Source organism: Gymnoscopelus braueri (genome assembly GCF_963280865.1).
Source record: "Gymnoscopelus braueri genome assembly, chromosome: 16".
Lineage (NCBI taxonomy): Eukaryota > Metazoa > Chordata > Actinopteri > Myctophiformes > Myctophidae > Gymnoscopelus > Gymnoscopelus braueri.
Window position 1 is genome coordinate 44,847,398 of NC_137616.1, and position 15,067 is coordinate 44,862,464.

General features: G+C 43.5%; 3 protein-coding genes across 3 annotated transcripts; all 3 read right to left on the bottom strand.

Moving 5' to 3' along the window:
• Window positions 1–722: 722 nt before the first annotated feature.
• ngs (notochord granular surface) lies at window positions 723–6,499 on the bottom strand (the record flags this gene model as incomplete). The annotated part of the gene is made up of 10 exons (XM_080452857.1): window positions 723–879; window positions 1,574–1,698; window positions 1,813–1,923; window positions 2,113–2,223; window positions 2,432–2,566; window positions 3,256–3,351; window positions 3,664–3,783; window positions 4,028–4,177; window positions 4,513–4,675; window positions 6,273–6,499. 10 exons carry the CDS (start codon window positions 6,497–6,499, stop codon window positions 723–725), a joined length of 1,395 nt encoding a protein of 464 aa, XP_080308983.1.
• A 3,664-nt stretch (window positions 6,500–10,163) lies between these two features.
• Window positions 10,164–11,555, bottom strand: LOC308103005 (zinc-binding protein A33-like; the record flags this gene model as incomplete). Its single annotated transcript, XM_080452858.1, has 1 exon — window positions 10,164–11,555. One exon carries the CDS (start codon window positions 11,553–11,555, stop codon window positions 10,164–10,166), a length of 1,392 nt encoding a protein of 463 aa, XP_080308984.1.
• Window positions 11,556–13,435: 1,880 nt separating this feature from the next.
• On the bottom strand, window positions 13,436–14,020 carry LOC308103682 (phosphatidylethanolamine-binding protein 1-like; the record flags this gene model as incomplete). The annotated part of the gene is made up of 1 exon (XM_080453804.1): window positions 13,436–14,020. Exon 1 carries the CDS (start codon window positions 14,003–14,005, stop codon window positions 13,436–13,438), a length of 570 nt encoding a protein of 189 aa, XP_080309930.1. The 5' UTR covers window positions 14,006–14,020.
• Window positions 14,021–15,067: the final 1,047 nt, after the last annotated feature.

Below are 15,067 nucleotides of genomic sequence, written 5' to 3' on the forward strand. Positions count from 1 at the left end.
CACTTTATTCTTCTTATTCCTCGTCTTTGTATTGGTATTGTTTGTGTTGGAGCGCCTCAGTGCGGCTGCAGAGTTCATGTGCAACCTCTTCCAGAGAGAGATAGAGACACTAGAAACTCTGCTGGAGACACAAAACAAACTGTGTAGACTTGGCCCTTTGAAATAAAATGTATTTTGGCCCTAAAAAAAAAATAGTCGCCAATTAGATTCGACTAAACAAATCCTTAGTCGGGGACAGGCCTAATTCGTGCTCATACAACAGTATGGCTAGCCGACAAAAACTGACCCATTGCGTCACATAAGTTACGGTAGAGTCTGAGGTAGATAAACTGTATATACTAACTGTACATATATAATGCCATTATTTAACATTTTTTAGACTACGTCTGTATTGGCAATTTTGCCGCCTTATGTGTAACCATTACAATTTACTACAAGTTGTAACATGTTTGCTTGTTCATTGTAAAGTGAAAAATCTTTTCATAATTATATTGAAGTTTGATACTTCATTTTGTATCTGTCAAAGTATTTTTTGTATTTGTTTGCTTATGAGTTAAATGTTCACAAATAGAAACTTAAATTCAAAAATATATATGTTTTTTTTAAATATCTCGTCAAAACATGGTTTTGTGAGGTTCAGTAAACAGAGTTTTATGGCCATGTGTGCCCTCCTCACCTGACGAGGAGGCTCTTCCGCTCTGATGTCTCGTGGCCCACGTCCTCTAAGAGTCTGTCTGGGACGACGCTAGCGCCGTCCCCGGTGCCAGCGGGGCGTCCTCCGCGGTGCCCCGGGCGCTCTTAGGAGCCGGGGAAGGTCCCATCAGGGACATGACACGCACCAGGGTGCTGAGGCGGCTGTCTTCGCTGTCGATCAGCATCCTGCCAGACGAGATGTACAATCAATCACACTTAAGCTTGAACTACACTTTCGCCTGGAGCTTGTAGATCGGTTATTTTCAAATAGCTTGTATTTGTAGGGTTCAAGTGGTTAAACTTTAATTAACTTGAACCACTGTGAAGCGACTTTGAGTACCTAAAGTGCTATATACTGTAAATCTAAGATATTATTATAATTATTTGTATTAACCCATTGAGACCTGAAGCCGATTCTACATGTCTCCTAAATCTCAACAGTTTTCTGAAAAACGTACAGTATGTTTCTATATCAGTGGTGCTCAATCTTTTTCATGTCAAGGACCCCCAAAATTATATGTATATGGCCGCGGACCCCCATCAAAATATTTTGTTCCGCAGGGACCCCCAGAAGCAAAGATTTGAGTTAAAAATGTTCGCTTTAAAAATATATATATTCAAAGATTTGCACACATTTTCACGATTTTTCAAAAATAGCAGATCTACAAGCTCGTAGCGCGGCACTCGGTGCCGCGCTATGAGCTTGTATATCTGCTATTTTTGAATAGCCCAAAGTGTAAAATAATGCTTTTTAGCTCAAATCTAAAAATTACACAGTTCCAGGTCTTAATGGGTTAACACATTTTGCCTGGGACTGCCTGGAAACCCCTCAAGGCCCCCTGTGGGGGGTCCCCGGACCCCACTCTATGAGGTGAATCACCTGTAGGTGGTGATCTCGATCTCCAAGGTCATCTTGATGTTCAGCAGCTCCTGGTATTCCTTCAGCAGCAGAGCGATCTTCTCCTTGGTCACCCTCAGGTCCGTCTGGATGTTGTCTATACGCTCCTGATTTGAAAAAAAAGAAAGGCATTTAATTTGTGTGTATCCCTCCCCAGAAAATCAAACCCTGGTTCTAGGAATCTACGTCCATAAGGAGTTGTAAGTCTTTTTTTTTTTTACCTGCAGGTCGTTCTCCTCCTTCTTGTATCTCTCCAATGTGTCGCGGATCTGAGCCTCCAGCATCTCGTTCTTTGTCTTCGCCGCCTCCAGCTCACGTTCCTTGTTAAGGATCTACACACACACACACACTCTGAATGAACCACTCCACATGTGTACAACAGCAGTTACTGTACATTGTATTAACATATTCAACCACACAGATTGGTCGAAATTACATTTTATTCATAAAATTACACTCTGGTTTAGAGTTTTAATGAGTAGTGGTAATACTCGTTGAGTAGAAGGGAGAATCATACTCACGTCTTTCTTATAATTTGCGATTTCTGATCTCACACCTCGGACACTTTGAACGTGAATGTTCGACTTAGAGCTCATGTCCTGGAACTTTGTCTTGTACCACACGTCCATTTCCTGAGGTAGGAGGACAAATATGAAAGGTTTTCATGCAGTGAAACCATGCCTGATTGTTAGCCTGATAAAGAAATCATTTTTTAAAATTATTTCCCCCAAAATGGATTATTAGATTTCAATATTGTATTGAAATGTATAATTATTTTTAATCTATGACACAGATTACTTCAATTGACTATTGCACCCCTAGTTGCTGCATGTTACTTACCTGGAGGTTTCTGGCAGCGATGCTGTCGTACTGGGCCTGGATGTCTCTGATGGCTGAGGACAGGTCTGGAAGGCCGAAGCTCACCTCCGCCCGGGCCGTTACCGAGTAGATCTGCTGCATCAGCTCCTCGATTTCCTGTCCCAGTAACATACCGTACGTTAAGGGCTGGGCGATAGAGCAATATCATATGGATATCGTGATATGAGACTAGATGTAATGTAAATCTGAGAGTGTCGAAATCGAGATGAATGGACCCTTTTCCGGTCCATTTGGTTCCATTTATCTCAAAGTTAAATTAACATTGAGGATTCGTTAGGGTCAGGGTCCTGAGAATCTTTTTAAATAAAAAATCCCATCAAATGGGGTGCTGTGGCCTAATCAAACTGGGGGTCCTTGAAATGAAAAAGAGGTTGAGAATCATTGCCTTATGAAAATGATAATTATGATAAAGCTCAACCATTATTTTTATTATGTTTGTCACTATAAACCCTTGGAACTATGGGTTTGGTTATGACACATCGCTGTAACCCTTCACAGTCTGGTGTCTATCCTTCACACACTGCTGATACTTGCCACGATCACACTTTTACTCACATTACCCATCAACACGGTCTCTTACTGTATGAAGTACAATCTATCATACAGCCATAATTAGTCGCTCGTTAAAGTACGTACGACAAAAATGAACGGCATGATGTTAGTGACCAGCTGTTGACTCACAGATGCCGAATAGATTGATGGATGGACAGACACTGACACACACGCACACGCACACACGCACATACACACACACACACACACACACACACACTCTCTCTCGGTACCTCCTTGTGAATTCTTTGCATGAAGGCCAGCTGAATGTCGAGGTTCTCCATCTGCTTCTCCAGTCCAATACGAGCTGAAGTAACTTTATCCACATCCTAACACACACACACACAGCCATAGATGGTTACCAATTTCATCCAACCAGGAATTGAGAACAAGTGAAACTGGAAAATATGCTGTATTTCCTGTTCACTACAAAGCTGGAGAGACAGGGTTAAACCCCTGTCACTTTCATTGTTTTAACAAAACCCTTTTTGTTTTAACCCGAAAATACAGCACCTTTAATCTCTATATACGATATGATGAATAGCGAAAATGACAACAAGCTCACAACGTGTTGTGCTGTGAGCATCAGCTCAAAACCTTTTAAAAAATGAAACTCCAGCTCCATGTCCAGTGTCACTCACCGGGCGGAAGGCCTCGATCTCCAGCTCAACTTTCTTCCTGGCCTCCACAGCCTCTTCATACTTGATCTTCAGCACCTCCACCTGACCTCCCATGGCCTCCTTAGCGGCCAGAGCCAAGTCCTACATACACACACACATGGATGCAAGTGTCATACACCGAAAACTGCCGATCTACAAGCTCTCAATGCGTCGCAATGCGACGCATTGAGAGCTTTTTCCCCTCTATACCAAATATCTTCGCTGAAAATAGCCAGTACAAAGCTCACAGCTTGCAGATGTGCTATTTTTGCCAGAAGTCGGACCCAGATTAAGGCGGGTATAGGGTTTCATGTGGTTTTAATGGAGAGTGTGTGATGATGCAGACCTTCTGGACTCTGGTCTGCTCGGCTGTCCTGAGGAGGTCTTTGAGCTGGGACTCGTACATCTGGCGGAGGCCTGAGGGCTTCACGTAGCGGTTCCTCATGGACTCGATCTCAACCTCCAGCAGCTTGTTGGCGCTCTCCAGGCTACGCACCTGCAACGCCCAAAGGAACAAACACACGTGTAAGGAACGCAGAACCGAAGGACGAGGGGTTATTGGGCTTATGAGTTTCAGGCGAGGTCAAACAGCAGGTGTCCTGCCGTACACAAAGGGTCGAAATGTCTGAGTAGGGAGACCACCTCCAACTACTGAAGAGGTACTATAGTTCTTTATGTTATATTTAGAACATACTCTACCATAATGTACCAAAATAAGTTCCAGATTACAGATTTAAAGATATGTTTTTTCTTCCAAATGCTCATAAATATCTGTTTATCACAACTTTGTGTGCATGTGCGAGTGCCTACAGTACTGTATGTGCGTCTTGCCTTTTCTATGTAGACAGCCAGTCGGTCGTTGAGGACGATCATCTCCTGTCTCTCACCGGTCCGGGTGCTGATGAAGGCCTGGTTCTCTGCAGCCGCTGCATCCAGGTCCAGCTTGGGCCCGAGCCCCATGGAGATACCGAAACACAGAGCATTCATGCTGGAGCTGTTGGTAGGACAGGGACAACCCTTACTTGACCTTTTAACCACATTACATGCAGGGCAACAGATCATTTTAAATGCTGGATATTCAAATAATGTGTTATATTGTTATGAAATAGCCGCAGCTGTGTTGTTTACATCTGTATATTTTAACCACCTAAACCCCTGCAGTCTTACAGAACTGGACATGACCGTTTTTTACACCAAATCTCTTTGCCAAACAATAGCCAATCTACAAGCTCACTGTGGGCTTATAGATCTGCTATTTTGGGCTAATGTTCCCCCCAGAATATGGATGTTTTTTTGTTTGTTTTTTTACAGTATTTCCTGAACTGGAATAGCAGCCTATAGGGTTTATCCCCTCTTTCAGTGCCTACTGCTTAATCTTACACTACATCAAAAGTTATTGCCAAAATACCATTGTGGTGTTGTTAACCTTTTAACCCTGAAAGCCAACAGAAAACCTGTCCTTTCACTGAGTGTGAAGTTAAATGGGGATTTGAGTCAGTTGTGGAAAGTAACTAAGTTCACTCATCCACTGTAGCCTTTTTTTTTATTGATTAAATACTTTATTAGTCAAACATGTAAACAGCACGGAGGTACAGTAACACACTTGTGATAAAAGTCCTGGGGACTTGCTTCCATTGTGTTCCTATGCCTGGCCTCGTTCTGGCAGACCTGGCTGGTTTCCAGGCCAGAAATACTGCTCTCAATTCATTTTTTAAATACTACATCTTATTGGCGAATATTGTACTTTCTACTCCACTACAATTATTTGACAGCTTTAGTTACTAGTCAGTAGTCACTTTGCAGATTTAGGTTATTATTATTATTACAAAGAATACATATATCAAATAAATGATAATGCATTATTATAGGCTAAGCTATAGGTTAAGCTACCCAGCGGAACATAAAGTATTTAAATCAACCCCACATTTACCCTGCAACATCAAAGTGACATGAATGCATTACAATCATATGATTGTGAAATGGACCATTCTTCATAATGAGAAGCCTAATTTCATGTTTGGTAGGTCTACTGCAAGGATATTACTCAAGTATATTACTCAAGTAAAATTTGAATACAAAACGTTTACCTGTAACAGAGTAGCCTATCTACATAAATGTATCCATTTGTAACTGAGAGTGCACAGATGTAACCAAATGGACCCTCACCATGACAGAGAACTCATGCAGCAGGATACAGGATTTAAACAAGTGAAATTGGAAGTGATGAAACAAAACAAAAAGAGCAGACAAAATTGGAAGGCTATAACCGAAGCTGATAAAATTGGGGTTTTCTAGTCTAGGAAGACCCCTCAGACCTCTGTTAGATATACCCCTCTATAGCAACGATTCCTCTGCTATCAGAATATAAAGCTTTAACCTTTTAACAAATAAACAAAAAAGAAGAAAATAAATCACTTGCATAATCAACCCATTAAGACCTGGAACGCATCTGTGTCACTTTAGATTTCTTTTGCTATTCAAAAATAGCAGATATACAAGCTCATAGCGCGGCACCGAGTGCCGCGCTATGAGCTTGTAGATCTGCTATTTTTAAGGATCGCCTTAATGGGTTAATAGAACAGAGCACCTACCTAGTCATCCGGGACTTGGCGGAGAGACCCCCGGCCCTGCTGCTGCGCCCCAGGGACCCTCCGCTGCGGGAGTAGCTGGCCGAGCGGTGGCGAGCAGCGTCCGTCCCCCTGCGGGTGGGAGAGGGGCTGGACACCCGCACCTGGTAGACGGCAGGTGCGGCGGCGGCGGCCATCATGCCCTCGAAATGACGGCGGTAGGAGGACATTCTTTCTGGACTGCGGCTCATGTTGTCGTGGCTCCTGTGTGGGACAGTTAGACAAAGTGAAACAGTGGGGAACAAGGTCATTCACATCCCTGACCAGAGGCAACAGGGCTGTTTAAATAGAGCCGTGGTGATGAGCCCTGCCCTCCGGGGATAAAGACGCACCACCGGCCAGGAATGTAGAACCTTCCCCATGCATCCCCAACCACGGCTGATGATGGTCCAAGCAAATATCTGTCAATGCTCTGTGAAGAGAAACTTATTATTAAAACACAATAACACATGGATGAGTTGTAATTATTTAATTATACCCATAATAGGCCTGGATATGATTCCTGGCTCAAAAGGATTTGTTTCTTTCTATTTCTTATATTAGACACATTTTATATTTTCATAGAGAGAAAGAAATGTGATGGATTCGAATCAGTTCCCAGAAGTCTTCTGGTGGGACTTTTGAAATGAATTATACAGAGAAACAGAACTGTGATTTTTGGCAATTAGTGTCAATAAAAGCATAAATTTACAGTATTTATAGGCCTATAGTAGCCTATAGCACTGAAGTGTATAGTCAATATGACTTAAAGAAGATAGGCCTAGTAATAGTTGTTTAAGCCTCCATTACCTCGTTGCCTTGCTTAACAAGTAGGCATGTGACGATATTATCAAAAACCCACGATAAGATATCACGAGAACAAGTCCATGATACCATTTTTATCATGATATCTAAAAAAGAAAGAAAGAGATGACTGAAAGCTGTTGGACACAACTTTTCATTTCCCATTCAATGAGATGCACTGTGCTTGATCTAATCACACAGCTCTGGTCGTACATAAACATAGATCTTCACACACTTTAGCTTTCTTCTCTTTTGATACAGAGCTGGTAGCACCAAATATAGCTGTTTTTATTCATTTTTCCCACTAGTGTTTCCTTTTACCCCGTTTTCTCCCCAGTTTAGTCATTATGCCAATGAATTCCTCCCCACACACATTTGTGTGTTGTCACTGCTGTTGTATCTTATTGACTCACCTGCCAGTGAGGAGCCCCCACCGGGAAGACGTAGGGCCTTCGTCCTATACTCCTCCCTCCCAACAATCCCTGCTGATGCAGGTGCCGCCCGAGCACGGGGAAATTATGTTCGAACCATAGACTGTATAAAAGAGATGGACAAAGCCACACCTCTGCTTTCTACAGACCGAAAATGAAGCCAATTGTTCAGCAAGTTCAAATCCGCCATCTTTCAATATCGCGTCATATCCTGCAAAATGCCACCAGACCATTATTGGTTGGGTAGCTTGTCAATCAAGAGCGGGGGCGGGGAATGAATGCTATTGGTTGTGTTGCTTGTCAATCAAATCATCCCACTCCCTCCTAGAGCATAACCTACTTTATCGTCAATTTTAAAATAAATGGGACCATAGTTTACCAAAACCAATCATGATGATTGAAAGGAGACTTTAAACTAGCGACTGGAAGCATATAGTATTTATGACGATGTTTATTAAGGTAAGAAAATCTAGTCTAAAGTTTGTCAAAAACCCATCCGCTTGCGTTAAAATTAATTATTTCTGACACCAGCAGGGGTAAAACAGCGAAACTACAGGCCATTCATATGAACTGTCTCTTCCGTATTGGAGTCAATGTAAAAATCTCAAGCTGGCCCCTTGGTTCGAACCAGTCGTAAAGTGTCTGGTGGCCAGGCACTTTACCACTGCGCCACCGAGTGCCGTAGCCTGGTACAGATCTCCGCCAGGCTGGGTTGCCTATCAGGGCTGCATATGTCAGTTGTGGGGTGCAGCCGCCAGGACACGAGCAAGCTGTAAATGTCAGTAGGGCATAGCAGTGGCGGCCATTTTGTGGTTCCACAAATACGTTTTGACACAGAATCAAATGTTTTATGGTCATGATTCACCAGTAGCACAGCAGTGTCAGCTATTATTTATTTTTGCGAACGCAGCGGAAGGAGGCGCGCCGCGCAAGTGGAGCTTACTATGAAACCGTGCTCGGGTTGTGTCTCTGTGTCTCTGTGTGCACTGCCTGTGTGCAGCTCCTCTGAGATAAGTAAATGTCCAATTTAGACGTACCATACATCAAATGAAAGGTCTTTGAAAACTGAACACACCTGTCAAGGTTGCGTTTAAGCCCGCCCCTTCCCCTGGAAGCCACGCCCCGGAGAAGGCTCCTAAAAACTCCCCATTGAAACCCCATGTTAAATGAAAAGTGCCCGAATCGCTCCGAAACTTTTTCTACCCCCCCCTAAGTGGGGCTCTACGAACAAATACTTCGGATTTTGGCTCCGCCCCCCGGAAGTGGGTGAAACAGGCACTTCAAACACTTTGTTGAATTGTTCAAAAACATTCAAAGTATTTTTTTTGTGAATTTGTATTTTTCTAAGATGCTCCTTTTAACGCAGATTTTTGTTGTATTTTTAATTTTTTTTTTATTGGTTACTTTAAAAAAAAAATCTATATCATATTTATTTTAATTTTTTTGCGTTCGCTTCCCGCGTTCGCGCGTCTTACTTGTGTACAGTAGATTCCCATTGAAGTAGATTCCCATTGAATATAAACATGTAATGTTGAACATAAAGCTAGTCAAGAAGAACAATCAAGAGTCTAGGATGAGTCTAGGGTATTAAAATGTTTATAAACATAAAAGACAAATCAGCTTGTATCAATAATTGATATTAAAATCTAAAACATAAAGGATAAATCAAACTTTATCACTATTTGTTCAGCTGCAAATGTTAGCTAAACACACACACACACACACACACACACACACACACACACACACACACACACACACACACACACACACACACACACACACACACACACACACACACACACACACACACACACACACACACACACACACATACACACATTCAGGTTCAGGATGCCAGTCAGGTTTCCCTCCTGGCATTTAAGATTGGTACATTTTGTCAGTTTTGGTCTGTTTAAAATGTTAAAATCAAACCCCTCTAACTAATGGATGCACACATTCAAATATATACTCTACACATTGAATGACCACGTTCAATCCAACAAGAATCATACACCAACAATAGTGCAAAAACGAAATATTCATATATTTAAAGACTTTCGTAAAAACATCACATTCACATACAGTAGGGCGTAAACCTTGTATTTCCAAAACTGTTAATTTTCAGGAAAAAGATGAAGGTGAGGGTCAAGTTCATTCCTACAAGCTCATTACGTGTCGCATTGAGACGTGTTGTGAGCTTGTATAGATCAGCTTTTTTTGCTACTTTTAAAAATCATTTTTAGTTCATTTTGTGAACGCAAGCAAAGCCAAACTCAAGTTCAGTTCATTTCTAAACCACAACAAAAAACAAGTAGATCTACAAAAAAAAGGCACTTCTTACACAGTCAGTCAGTCAGTCAGTCAGTCAGTCTGAGAATACAGTCCAGTTGTTTGCTGCTGGTAAACGCTGAGCACGCAGAGTGTATATGTAGATGATTTGATCATAGGATAACTGTCAATGATGATTTGCTAAAGGATTAAAGGACATTACTATGTGTTTACACACTAATGATGAGCATGTTGCTTTCCTGGTCCACTGCTTGCCTATTTATTTATTTTATCACAGATAAACAGAAGGGAGTTGAATTCAGGCATTGTGTAAATGGGTGTTTCACTGTATTTTCACAGAGAGAGATGTCTATAGGCCTACTTGGCAGATTTTGATATCAATGGTTTCAGCATTATCAGCCTTTCCAATAGAGAAATAAGGGTAGAGTTTCTCAGCCAAAGTGTGTTTGTGAGTGTAGATGTGGGTCATGTCTTCAGGGTCGTAGAAAGACACCTCCCCTCTCTCATAGTCCAGCTGGACTCTGATCCTCTGAGGATTCCTCTTCAATGGGATGGTTTTTCCAAACCCATTTGTGTAACTCCCATAGCCATGACCTAAACACCAGGATCCATATGATGGTGAGACGCATATCTCTCCCTTCCTGTTAATAGACTCTTTAGACAAACCTATAATCCATTTAGGATGGTCTCCTACCTCAACCTCCCAGCTGTGTTTTCCTGAACTGAACCCCTCCGAACCCAGAACACTGGTATACTTAGTGTTCCTCTCTGGGTTGTTAGGAAGCTGCTGCTCTGTGCTTGTACTATGTCTCACACTGGTCAGGTCTTCAGACAGACAGAGCACAGGGTGTGCTGTGTTTGGGTCCAGAATGACAGGAGTGAACTTGACCCTCCCCTTCATCTTCTCCCAGACTCTGAAGGTCAGGTTTTCCAAGTGTTTGGCCACATCTATCAGTGTTCCTGAGACTAGCTGTGGATCTGACAGTGTACACTGGACTCTGGCGCTTGTCTGAGTGTGTTTATAACTGTTGAGAAAGGACACATTATGTTTCTGCAGCTCTTGTTCTACAGCAGAGATGTTGTCTGAGAGAGAGGAGATCTGCTCCTGAATGATCTTCATCTCTCTGCTGATAACGTTCCCCTTCTGCTCCTCTTCCTCCCTCAAAGCTGCCACTTTGGCAACCTCTTCCTCTCTGAGGAACTGGTGGATCTTTTCAAACTCTGCTCTGATTTGCTTCTCTGTGGCCACCACCTGCTTCTTGTTGTATTGAACCACGTCACTGTATGTCTGTTCAACCTTTTTGTATTTGTTCCTCTTGTCCTGTAGAGACTTGAGGTCAGGCTTCAGTTGGTCCTTCAGATTATTGACAGCTCGTTTTATAGGCAGCAGCCTGTGACCACGGTCATGAGGGAAGTCACAGATATGACACACAGCTCTCTGTTCTTCCTCACAGAACAGTTTAGGCTCCTCTGGATGTTCACAACACAACTCCATAGCTTCCTCCTCAGGTGACTCAGCTTTTTGCCTCTCAGCATAAGAGTCAACTAGTACCTTCAGTGTAAAGTTAATTATTGGATCCTTTGACGATTTTCTCTTACACATGGGACAGCTCTTGTTTTCAGTTTGTTCCCAGAATGTTTTCAGGCAGTTACAACAGAAGCTGTGATGACAGGCCAGAGATACAGGGTCTCTGAACGTATCTGAACACAGGAAACATTCAAGAGGAAGTTTCTCTGCCATTTCCTTTGGTTTGCAAAGTATCTTTAAATAACAAAACTCACCAATTCACATCCAACTTCAACTCACTGAGTGAGTCTCCAAACAGTGCTGTAAAGAGAACAATAAAAAAAAAGTTTCTCTTTCCCGTTTTCAAGAAGTGCAATTTTCTCCAACATTTGCTTCAGTAGCTATAAAGAAAATATCCTTCAATGGCAAGAACAGTACTGTATATTCCCTGCAAAGTCCTGAAAACCTGTATTCTAGCATAGCTCTGTACAGCTTGCAATGGCATCACAGCTCAATTCAGAAATGATTTACTTTCAATTCCTCTCAACTTGAACATGAGTTAATAATTAACTGTAATTCATACATATAAACCATAAGACTAGAGAGGAGCAACATTTCCACAGAGCTGTTTTGGAAAATAATTTATAGAACCTTGATCACAATATTGAATGTTGATTTGACTATTGTTTTGTTTCTCGTAAACAAACAAATGATAAGCGTGTGTGTGTGTGTGTGTGTGTGTGTGTGTGTGTGTGTGTGTGTGTGTGTGTGTGTGTGTGTGTGTGTGTGTGTGTGTGTGTGTGTGTGTGTGTGTGTGTGTGTGTGCGCGTGTGTTTGTATTGTATTTGTATTTGTTTGTATTTGTTGATGACATGTATTATTGAGTTGTTCATGCTATGTTGATTAATTGGATACATAGGACCACAATGGAAACAAGTCCCCGGGACTTTTTTTGTGTTATCCTTTTAGCCTTAACGTCTGACTGTACCATGTGCTGTTTACATTTCTGATTAATACAGTTTATTCAATCAATCCCTGCTGACAGGTGCCTACCCCAGCCCGTAGGAATACATGCAGTGACAAATGTCACCCTGCCGGCTTCTCTCCCCCGAGCACGGGCAAATAGGCTCTATGCACAGCAGTAATATCGGAAAGAAATTGTGCCTCTTCTTACTTCCTTCACAGGTGTTACCAATGATGCTAATGAAGGCTCTGTTCCATTCTGGTCAAACAGAGTCAGGGTGCTGATATTGTGCAAGTTGGCTCACTGGAAACACTCTGCTACACCAGTGGTTCTCAAAGTGTGGTCCAGGGACCCATATGGTTTCTTGAGGGGGTTCCAAATGGCTCCTTACGGGTGTGTAACTCTGAGAGAGGTAAAAAAAACGTAATGGGGGTCCTTGAAAATAAAGGTTTGATAACCACTGTGTTACACTAAATGAAACAGAGCCTACATTAGTATCATTGGTAACACCTGTGAAGGAAGTGGCCCAATTTCTTTCCAATATGGCTGCTGTGCATAGAGCCTATTATGGTCGTATTGGCGCTCGACAAAGCCGGATGCACCACGGTGGATTCGAACCCCCAGCCTCCGCGGTGGTGGGCAGGCACTTTACTACTGCGCCACCCGAGCGCCATAGCCTTGTGCAGATCTCCGCCAGGCTGGTTTGCCTATCAGGGCTATGTCAGTTGTGGGGTTTAGCCGCCAGGACACGAGCAAGCTGCATTCTGTGGAACAACCTGCTCGTCGGGAGCAGTTAAAGGGGTTCAGTGTGTGTCTTGCTCAAGGACTCGAGGAGACAGGGATTGAACGGGAAACCTTCCGATTCCAAGACAACTCCAGCTCCTGCAGTGGCGGACCGCCCTAGTTATCTCCGCCAGGCCAGAAGGCATTGAGATTATGTTTTTATATTGCGATGTATCCATCGCAATGCCACGTATCGTGAGCTCGTGTATCAGCTATTTTCGAAACATTTTGACAAATGTTGACAAATCTCCTATGGGGGGTCCCTGGCACAAAATCTTTTCAAATGGGGGGTCCACAGATGAATACATAAAAATGTGGGGGTCCTTGACACGAAGCGAAACCGTTCATTAAATCGGTTTAGATTTTTTTATTTCCCAGCCAGTTTCTTGTACAGTTTGGGAACATAGTCGTCCCACTCGGCCTGGTAGCAGGTCCCGGCCACGGGGGCCCCCAGCCCGTACTTCTTCCTGAAGGCCTTGATCCTGAACTTGCCGCGGTTGTCCCCGGAGCTGTCGGGCAGGACGCGCTCCGTGCACGCCAGCAGGCCGCCCGGCTGCTCGTACACCAGCCACACGTAGCGGTGCAGCCCGGTGCCCTTGGGCGGGCCGGAGCCCACGTAGTCGGACATCACCTTGCCGCTGCCGGACACGTCGTTGCCCTTCACGTTGACCACCAGGAAGTGGTGCCACTCCCTGAATTTGGGGTCTTTCCTGCTGGGGGCGTCGGGGTCGGTCAAGGCCAGGGTGTACAGCTTACCGGGGTCACAGCCTTCCCAGTCGACGGCGGTGGGCCGGTTCTGCACCTGGGTCGGCGTGAGCACTTTGCCCAGGCTGTCGATGTCCACCGGGCCGTACGTGACGGCGAGCGCGCGCGCGGGCTGCTCCTCCACCTCGGTCAGCTTCAGAGAGCCGCTCCACTTGCTCACGTCCACAGGCATGGATGATGATGATGATGATGATGATGATGATCAAACTGCACGTGTCGCTCTGGTCCTGTGGTTCCGGTCTTGTGTGATTTCCGGGTGAACTTTCTACAGGCGGATTTATGTCTTGCTGAGAGTTGCTAAATTATGTTTCGTTAATTTGGCAATTCATTTTAAAGGATGTGCTTGAGATGTTGATGTTGTGATGTCATTTCCTGTTATTTAGACCCTGTCTTATCTTATTGCCAGACCCAAGGGGGTCGGGCTTACATGAGGCTTTGTACCTGTTTCGTCCATACATGGGCATGGTCACTTTGTCCTCCGGCCCCAGCCAAAAAAAAGTCTGTCACTTTGTCCTCCGGCCCCAGCCAAAAAAAAAGTCTGTCCCCCTTTCGTCCCCTTTCGTCACGAACTATTCATGACATCATTATTATGTCACAAGTATGTAATTAAGTATAAAGCTCATCAGCTCATCAGCTTCATACTGGGTCTGGCAGAACCAGGTCGGTCATATAGCAATTGGCTAGTAGGAAGGCTGGCTGCCATTATGACTCAGACATAGGCCTAACTATAAACAAAAGCGATACGATACGCCCATATACATTATAGGACCCGTCACTGTGATTCAGACATAACCATAAACAAGTTTCGGGCCTCTAGTATTTATTCAAATTGCCATGTGGATAAGCAACATCCGGATTTGATTGGCCAACAAATGCCACGGAAAAAAAGTCTCAAAACGGGACATCTGGATTCGATTTTTCCAGATCCGGTCACAAACGTGACATCCAAATTTGATTGGCCAAGCGTCGCGTGACATAATGCTTTGATCAATTTAACGCTACTAGATTTTCAGGCTGCAGCCTGAACACTCGGCCTTAACATCTCGGTCTTAACATTTTGTAAATCATGTTTGTGTCTGAATTTGTTTCACGTTGTACCACCGATCAATCTAAATATGTAGCCACGTGGCACACCATATATGGACGTTAATTATGACATCTTAATGATGACGTCAGAGATGATCTTGTGGAGACATGCGCTCCTCTGAGCTCACCTCTTTTCATAATGAGATCA